Below are 9,486 nucleotides of genomic sequence, written 5' to 3'. Positions count from 1 at the left end.
AGCAAGCATTCAAGACAGAGAGAGGAATAGGGTTGAAATTATCCTTCTATCAAAAGTCTATTCCTATGATAACAGCATTAATCCATTGATGAGGGCACAGCCCTCATGGCCTAATCACCTCCTAAAGTCCCTACCATTTTTTTCTTTTTTTAAAGATTAATGGTGTTTATTGTTCTGAAAATAGAATTCTGCCATTTGCTTGGGGCTCTGGACACTGCACAACTGAACAAATGGAAAACTCAGAGTCTTGCTATGCATCAGTGGGGGTGCCATCCAAACCCATGGCAAATAAACGGCATTCGGTACTCACTGTGCACGACAGGAGAGCATTTTATTTTCATGGATGTGGATGAAGTACAATTTCTTCAGTAAACTCAGCAAAAACTGTTTAGGGGCAACAATGAACTCTGCATTTAAAGAAAAATAGAAAATGAAAACACAAAATCCTAAAAAGTAAATAAAGGCTCTGCGTCAGCACACTGGTATCAAAACACACATCAACAGCACGTCTTAATCATACGGGAAACAATCCTTGGTTATCAGAGGTGCATATCTAAATTCTACAGCTTACCAATATCTTCTTGAGAGTAGGCAAAAAAGAAACAGAAAACCTCACATTTAAAAAAAAAAAAAAAAAGTTTCTTTTCCCTAAATGTTTTCCTGAAGCTGAATTTGAAGGGGAGAGGACGTCAGTCATCCTCGTCATTCTCATTGAAGTCATCATCATTGTTGTCCTCCTCCTCCTCCTCCTCCTGGACTGCTGTGGTCTCCATTCTGGAGCCATGGTACTGAGACCCATTAGAGCTTGTGGCCGGCATCCCATCCATACCGTTGGTCAGGTCACTGGCAGAGGGCTGCATGCCATTAGACGTGGAACCTGCCATCGTGAACACACCTCCAAAAGTTCCCTGAGCCATTTCTGTCACGTACGGCTCCAGAGTCTTTGGGACCAAACTTCTGGCCATTTTAAGGTCTTCAGCAGAGCAGCTCCCGGACTCTAGCCCAAAAGTCATGCCCATCCACATCAACACTTGCATGTCATCGTGGATTTCAAATGAGTTGTCAAACTTAAACAGATAATCTAATTTGTCGTCGGAGATGCTGCAGTTGATAACGGTCTTTTTGCTAGTGCTGATGATGATGAAGGGCAGGTGGATGACTGAGTTGGGCGGCAGCTGCCGACTGACCTGTTCCTCCACATACCGGTTTCTCAGCACCAGGTTCTTGAAGGCAATTTGCTGTAAAATAAGTTGTTGAAGTTCAGACTGTTTCTGCTTTATTCTTTCAAGTCTCTTCTGTCTTTCCACCTGTAAGTTCTGACAGTTCTGAGCCGAGTTTGTGGTCGGACCAATCCACTTGATCTTCTTTTTCTCCCTGGAGATGACATTCATGGCCATCAGCACGTTTAAGGCATCGTAGGTGCGCCGTTTTATGTTATTCACGTCATAAGCTGACTCGTTTGGTGAGACGTGGTCGCTGGCAGCTCTGAACTTGGCGACCAGCTCGCCCACCACTTCCTTGCAGGAAGTGGTCCCTTTCCTCTGCACCGTCTCCCAGACCTTCATGGAAAGATGGCTCAGGCCCATGCCATTCTTCTCTCCTTTCCTGTTGTGCTGCCTGGCCCACCGAGGTGGGGAGTAGGAAGGCTGGTTCTGAGAGGCAAAGTGACTGCTGGGTGGGCTTGGGATTCCTACCACAGGGATGTTTGATGCTGCCGGTCTCTGAGGCATACCAATTACCACTTGCTGGTCAATACTGACACTGGACTGTCCAAAGGTTTTCGGCAAGAGCTGCTTCCCGAGCGGGTTTACGGTGGAGGGGTGAACGGCCACGGAGCCACTGGTCTGGTTCTGGTCTATTAAGACCTTGAGTTCTTTGTTAGCTTCAGTTAGACTGATATATTTTGCCATGTTACCAGATTTGCGAAATAAATGCGATAAATGTTCACCTTCCAGAGAAGAAAAATAATTCTTCTGCGCCGAGGGTAGGGCTGGCGTGGCGTGCGCGGCGTGAGGTGCGCGGCGTGAGGTGCGCGGCGTGAGGTGCGCGGCGTGAGGTGCGCGGCGTGAGGTGCGCGGCGTGAGGTGCGCGGCGTGAGGTGCGCGGCGTGAGGTGCGCGGCGTGAGGTGCGCGGCGTGAGGTGCGCGGCGTGAGGTGCGCAGCGGCAGGCGATGCTCCGTGTAGTGCGCCTGCGTGCCTTTTCACGCCTTCAGCCCGTCCTCCTCTGGGCCTGGCTCTTAATACTGTTACGATGGTAATTAAGTTTCCAACACATGAACTTTTGGAGGACACATTTAAACCATAGCACATCCTAAAGGGACTGATGAAAATCAGACGTGTAGGCCTCTGCAGGCCCATCTATCATTTCTTCCCAGCCATTGTCTCACAAGAAGCTGGATCTGGGCTCTTGCAAGGATTATTTCTTCACCTGCTGGTCAAGAAGCTTCTTGTGGAAGAATCCGGTTTTTGTCTCTCTACCCAAACAGCTACACTAAGGCTTCCTGAGTAGATAGAGTAGAGATGGGAAAAGGGAGTTAACAATATACGGTAACATTTATTTGTTGGGCTGTGGTACAATCAATAGACTAAGTCCACAGCCTATACTTCACTTTGGAAGGTACACACATTGCCAATGAGAAAGAGATCTAAAGAGAGAACAGGACAAAGCCCAGCAGAAGCAGAGGCCTGGGGCAGTCTCTTTCTCCCACCCTTGGTCTCAACTCTGCCTCACTCGCCAAGAGTCCTAATAACCATGCCACACAGGCTCTGTGTCTTCAGGCCTGCTTCTCTAGTCCACAGCAACTTCCTCCAGCACCTGGGCTCTGGAAATAATGCATATGATTGCACACATGCATATACCTCAGCCTCAAACACACAGAGGTGCTATCTCACTCACCTCGGGCTGCCATAAAAAAATACCATAGACTGGGTGGCTGAAACAATAGACATTTATTTTCTCACAGTTCTGGAGGCTGGAAGTCCAAGATCAAGTTCCCGGCAGGATTGGTTTCTGGTGAGGGCTCACTTCCTGGCTTTCAGATATCTGCCTTCTCACTGTGTCCTCACATGGCAGTGGGGCTTGGAGAGATCTCTTTTAATAAGGACACATCCTGTCGTGTTTGGGACCCACCCTTATGACCTCATTTAACCTTAATTACCTCCTAAAGACCCTATCTCCAGATACCGTCAAATTGGGGTTAGGGCTTCAACATATGAGTTTTAGTGGGTAGGGGGACAAAATTCAGTCTATAGCATTTGCTAAACAGAACCAGAGCTGGACAGTAGTGAAAGAGGTAAAACAGATATTATTCAGGAACTATTGCACTGGGGCAAAGAGACCTCAGGATAGAACTGGCCTCAATTCTTTTTTAAGGCAGAGTCTCACTCTGTCGTCCAGGCTAGACTGCAGTGGCACGATCTAGGCTCACTGCAACCTCCGCCTCCTGGGTTCAAGCGATTCTGCTGCCTCAGCCTCCTGAATAGCTGGGATTACAGGCTCCCGCCACCACCCCCGGTTGTGAGCCACTGCACTGGCCTGGGCTCAATTCTAAATGCAGTAAAGGCAAGAAGATTTGTAGTCAAGGAGCAGAGTGAAGTGGTCAGTGGATGAAAAATTACTAAGAAGATACATCAAGGGTAGGTGAATTCTTGTTAAACCAACTTAACAAGATTCTTGCTAAAGGCAGGCTGGGGTGATCAGATATCAAGGGTGGGGAAGAAGAGTGTGATCAGATATTGAAGGTGATTGGATATCAAAACCTGGGGATTCTCACTAAGGTGACTTAAGCTAAACTCTTGATAAAATTAGACTTAGCAAGGATGAGGTCAAAAAGAGGGCTTAGAGGAGCCTGTCTAACGTTTAGTTAAGGAGAGAGTTTTAACCCCTCTGGTTCGCCCCAAATTTATGTTTTCTCACATGTAAAATGCATTCATTCCATTCCAACAGTCCCCAAAGTCTTCACTCTTTCCAGCATCAACTCTTAAAGTCTAAAGTCCAAAGTCTTACCTAAATATCATGTAAATTATATATTGGTGAGACTCAAGGTAAGATTCATCCAGAGACAAAATTCTTCTCTAGCTGTGAACCTGTGAAACCAGACTAGTTATGTGCTTCTAAAATACAGTGGTGACAGAGGCATGGAATAGACATTCCCATTCCAAAAGAAAGAAATCAGAAGAAAGAAAGGGGTAATGAGTCCCAAGCAAGTCCAAAACCTAGCAAGGTGAATTCCATGAGATCTTAAGGCTCAATAATCTCTTTGGTTCAACACTCTACCCACCACCTGGGTGGCAGTGTCACTTTCATGGCTCTGCTAGGGCCCTGCCCCTTCAGTTATCAGAGAGGGTCCAGCTCAAAGGATTGTCTATAAAGGCTGCCTTGACCCTGAGGCACAGGGCAGGGTCATCCTGACCCACTGAAACTGGAGAGGTGGTATCACCCTTTGAAACTGAGGTAGAAACAGCTTTGCCCCATGGGCCTGTGGTAGAAGTGTCAGCTCTGATTATCTATAAATGCCTTCATGGTTATTCTTATTTTTCCTTGAATAACAGTGCAATTAGCAGCCAAAAAGCTAAATGTTCTGCTCCTGAGAATCCAAGAACTTCAAAAGTCTCCCTTCATTCTGTGTAGCTTTCTCTGTCTCCTTTAGTTCAAACTAGTGGTGTTTTTGCTCATATAATCCCACTTCTATTCCTGGCTTCTGCTGAGATGGCTGATTAAACTCATGAGTCCCACCCACAATCTCTTCATCAAACGGTTGTCCAGCTGTAGGGTTAGTGTTCTCTTCAGGACAAGTTTCGTTTTTTGCAATATGGATAGGCTGAGAATATTCCAAGTTGTTAAGTTCTGGTTCCTTTTTGCTTAACAATTCCTTCTCTAATTCGTCTCTCTCTTCTTGCATTTTATTATAATTAGTCAGGAGAAACCAAGCCAACCCCTCAAAACTTTGCTTAGAAATCTCTTTAGCTAAGTATCCAATTTATTCAATTGTATGTTCTAACTTCTGCAAAACACTAGGACGCAGTTCAGCCAAGTTCTTTGCCACCATATAACAGAAATCACCTTTCCTCCAGTTTTCAATATCAGGTTCTTTATTTCTCTGTGAGACCTTACCAGGATTGCCCTAAATGTCCATATTTCTAGGATGTGCCACAAGACTCTAGTCTTTACCCATTACCCAGTTCTAAAGCCACTTCCACATATTTAGGTATTTTTTACAGCAGCACCCCACTTCTCAGTACCAAAATCTGTCTTACTGTATTTGGGCTACCATATCAAAATACTGTAGACTGGTGGCTTAAATAACATACATTTATTTTCTCACAATTCTGGAGGCAGGAAAGTCTTAGACCAAGGTTCTAGCAGGATTTGGTCTCCGGTGAGCACCCTCTTTCTATCTTGCAGATGGCTACCTTTTCACTGTGTTTCTCACATGAAAGAGAGAGAGAGAGAGAGGGAGGGAGAGAGATTGATTTCACTTACTGTAAAGACATAGTCCTTTAAGATTAAGATTCCACTCTTGCGATTTCATTTAATTTTAATTACCTCCTAAAGACTCTATCTCCAAAAATAGTCAAATTAGGGGTTTGGGTTTCAGCATAAGAATTTTCAGAGGATGCAATTTAGTTCATAGCAGGTGCTCTGCTGGTTTTTTTCTCACTGCCCTGTGGTAGCTGCAGACAGGTAGGCTTTGCTGAGCTCATTAAGCATTGGTAGAACTTCTCAGAGACTTTGCTCAGAACATAAGGCCCCAACAGAGCAAAAAATGGCTCCTCACATCTAAGTGTTGACATGCTTACCAAGTCTCATCAAGGCTTCCCATTCTAACATTTGAGAGGCCCAGAGCAAGAATAAAAACAGAGCATATGCCTGATAATTAAAAATTTTAAGTCAAAGCAAAAAAATTGTAAAATATGTTCTATCTTATATTTTGACAACTCTACCTTTATAAAAACAAAATCAATATGTGTAAAGTGATGGTTTTAATACTATTGAAAGCACAATATCAAAGATGACAATTTAATTATGATTCTGCATGTCTGAGTGTTCTTCTTATGGGCTAGCAATATATGGATGAGTAATAATGTAAAGACATACATATTTCAGGAATTATTTTATATTCCACAAAATTAATTTTTGTCACCTTCAGCAAAAATCACTGTGTTATTCATTGCTATAATAGTAAATTTTCACATAATGTATAATTTTCAGTCATGATCCAAAGCAGAAGTCAGCAGATTTTTTCTGTTAAGGGATAGATAGTAAAAATTTGAAGCTTTGCAGACACCATACAGTCTCTATTTCAACTACTCACTCTGCCATTGTAGCACAGAAACTATAATACTCACCATGTAAACAAATGGGTGTGGCTGTGCTTCAATAAAACTTTATTTATAAAAATAGGCAGTCCACTTGTGGGCCATACCCCTGAGCTAAATGAGTAAAAAATAAAATGTAGGATGGCATCAGCAAGATGGCAGAGTAGGAAATCCAGCCCTCGTTGCCCCACAAAAACAATGATCTAATAACTACCCACGAATGCAAATACCACCCAGGAGTTTGCCCAGGGCTCAGCAAAGTTAAAGTTCATCTAGTCCTACAGAGCAAAGCAACCACTCAGTACTTAGAAGAAGAGAGGAGGACAGATTTAGGAAGAGACTTTTCCTAACCTCTCATGGCAAAGGAGTCAAATATTTTAGCCCAATAAAAGGGAAGGTGGCTTGTCCTAGTGGGTTAGAGGGTGGCCTGCCAACCAGACAAATTCCAAATCCTTGCTGTGTGGCTTGGGGAAAGTTGCTACACATTTCTGTGCCTCAGTATCTTCACTTAGAAAATGTTAAGCCTCCAGGTGCTCAATAAAGATTCACCCCTTCATTTGCATAAAAGAGTTTGAGCATTATTTGGTTATCAATTTAGCTTTTGTTTTAACATCTGCCATTATCAATTTCTCTTTAGAGAAATTTCAAGACCTTCCAAGATTCCACATGGCTTAAACAGAATGCAAGTTGTCAAAACAAAACCCTCCTGGCCCTTCAAGGGTACATGAGGGAGGGCTGAAGAAGGGTCTGCTGGGTGCCTCACCTTCTAGGCCACTTGGGCCAGGATCCTGTATGTGGTATTGTTTGGATGAGATTCCTGAGCTCCTCTTGGCAATATCAGAAAATATGCCCATGGTCCCAGGAGTCTCTGGGATTGGTGGTGGTCAGGAAGGGAGGGGATAAGAATTTGATGCTACAGGCTGGGTGTGGTGGCTCATGCCTGTAATCCCAGCACTTTGGGAGGCCAAGGTGGGCAGATCATTTGAGGTCAGGAGTTTGAGACCAGCCTGGCCAACGTGGTGAAACCTCATCTCTACTAAAAAATACAAAAAGTAACTGGGTGTGGTGGTGGGCACCTGCAGTCCTAGCTATTCGGGAGGCTGAGGCAGGAGAATCACTTGAACCTGGAAAGTGGAGGTTGCAGTGAGCCGAAATTGCACCACTGCACTCCAGCCTGGGTGACAGAGTGACTCTGTCTCAAAAAAAAGAATTTGATGCTACAAAAAAATATTTTTTCTCAGGAGAAGGAGAGACATGATGAGAGCTGTCTTCAAATATCTAAAGAGCCATCCTGTAAAAGAAAGCACAAACTTGATCTTTGTTACTCCAGAGGAAAAAATTAGAAACAGCAGGCAGAAGTTACACAAACGCTGGTTCCAGCTCAATTTAAGAAAGTCATTGCTAATGACTTAAGTGATTCAACAAAGAAAAGGGCTATTCAGGCAGTAGTAAACTCCCTGGGCAGGTAGTATTCAAGCAGAGGCCATGTGTCTATCTGCTAGGATGCTACCAAAAATTTTATTGGCCAGATGGACTGTTGGGATAAGTGTTCTTTCTAAAGATCCTTCTAACACCATAGGAGTCTCTATGCATGCATGGGACAACATCAAACTTAAGTAGGCTCAATCTCATAGGGCCTCAACTAACTTTACAGAATTTAAAAATCTGATTACTGCGATGGCATGCCACTTTGGGATTATGTCATTGTATTTTCTTGAGCAAGCTCAAAACATTTTGCACGTCTTTTTCCTATCATCTGGCATTGTAGGCAAGGCATGATTCTCTACTGATTGTGAAACAAAGGTCCCCAAAAGATGTAACTTCCGGGAGTCATACTGAATTTGTGGGGGAATTTAAAACAGAAGTTTCCTGACCCACAACCCAACTCCAGTGACCACCCTCACAATGCAAAACAGGCTCCATTGCTCTGGGATAGAAGAGGCTAACTTGACCAATTTGGAAATCCTCTCACTGTGTTGAGATGAGTAGAAAACAAAATGTGGACTTTCCATGTTCAAAGTCTATTTCCTACTGGGAAAATGAGACATCTGGTTTGTAGTTTAAAAAGATGGATCCTGAGGGATCTGTGACAATAAATTGCTTTTCTAAATCTGCCTTTTAGAAATTTAAACACACATTCATCAGAAAAATATGGGTTGGATATGCAAAAACCTGGGATGCTGTTGGATTGGCAAACAATGAGAGAATCTTAGAATAATGGGATAGAAGAGATTTCTAAATGTTTGATTATCTATTCTGTCTTCCCTCTAGCCTAGCTATCTTGCCTCCATCAAGCAAGAACTCTGTAATGAGGGCCTATTTTGTTCTCAGCACCTGTTGTATTGGGTGGCAGTTAACAAAAAGCAGGCCAAAAATTAGTCAGTTTTCAGTAAAATAGTCATATTATGCTGAAGAAGATATCCTATGGGCTAAGCTTGGTCTAATGACATGCAACTACAAGGAACATCAAGGGGCCAAACTGCAATTAACTGTGAACCCCATTGTCTTCTGGGAAATAGAGAAAAATTCCATTGTGCCCACTGAGTATTATAATACAGGGTTGAGCTGAGAAGGGTGGGTGTGGGAGATACAGAAAATATATGGACAGGGACCCCTCAATTAAATGGCTTACTGTTAATTTTGACTTTTCTGATTAATTTCTATGAATAATCCATTTTTGCATTAAAGTTACCTGAAACAAAAATGTGGTTATATCAGAGACCTTAGAGATGCCTTGTTCAAGGCTGGGTGTGGTGGCTCATGCCTGTAGTCCTAGCACTCAGGGAGGCCTAGGCAAGAGCATCACTTGAGCCCAGGAGGTCGAGGCTGCAGTGAGCTGTGATTGTGCCACTGTACTCCAGCCTGGATGACAGAGGGAGACCCTGTCTCTTTAAAAAAAAAAAAAAAAGTGCTGGTTCAATCTCTCAAGGCATGCATGTGTGGGTATGTGTGTGTTGGTTGATCACTCATCAATGGATGTTTATAAACACAGTCCTTCACTAACCACAAGTTGTCAGTCTTATAGCCAGACTGTCAGTTCTAGCGTTGGCTCACTTGGAAAGAGGCTCATGGAGACCCAAATCCAGGCCACCTCTGGAGCAGAGGCAGGCTTGGGAAAAATTAAATAGTTTGTTCTACACTTCAAAGGAGCAGAAAGAAGACTGGTTT

At 43.6% G+C, this 9,486-nt stretch overlaps 1 protein-coding gene across 1 annotated transcript; it reads right to left on the bottom strand.

Moving 5' to 3' along the window:
* Positions 1-306: 306 nt before the first annotated feature.
* LOC105481425 (transcription factor Dp family member 3) lies at positions 307-2,016 on the bottom strand. Its single transcript, XM_011741020.2, has one exon. The coding sequence runs from the start codon at positions 1,908-1,910 to the stop codon at positions 690-692; it is 1,221 nt and encodes a 406-aa protein (XP_011739322.1). The 5' UTR covers positions 1,911-2,016; the 3' UTR covers positions 307-689.
* Between the last annotated feature and the right edge of the window lie 7,470 nt (positions 2,017-9,486).

This window comes from Macaca nemestrina, chromosome X (assembly GCF_043159975.1).
Source record: "Macaca nemestrina isolate mMacNem1 chromosome X, mMacNem.hap1, whole genome shotgun sequence".
NCBI classification, from domain to species: domain Eukaryota; kingdom Metazoa; phylum Chordata; class Mammalia; order Primates; family Cercopithecidae; genus Macaca; species Macaca nemestrina.
Note: the sequence above shows the minus strand (reverse complement) of the source record. Positions and strands in the feature narration are given on the sequence as shown.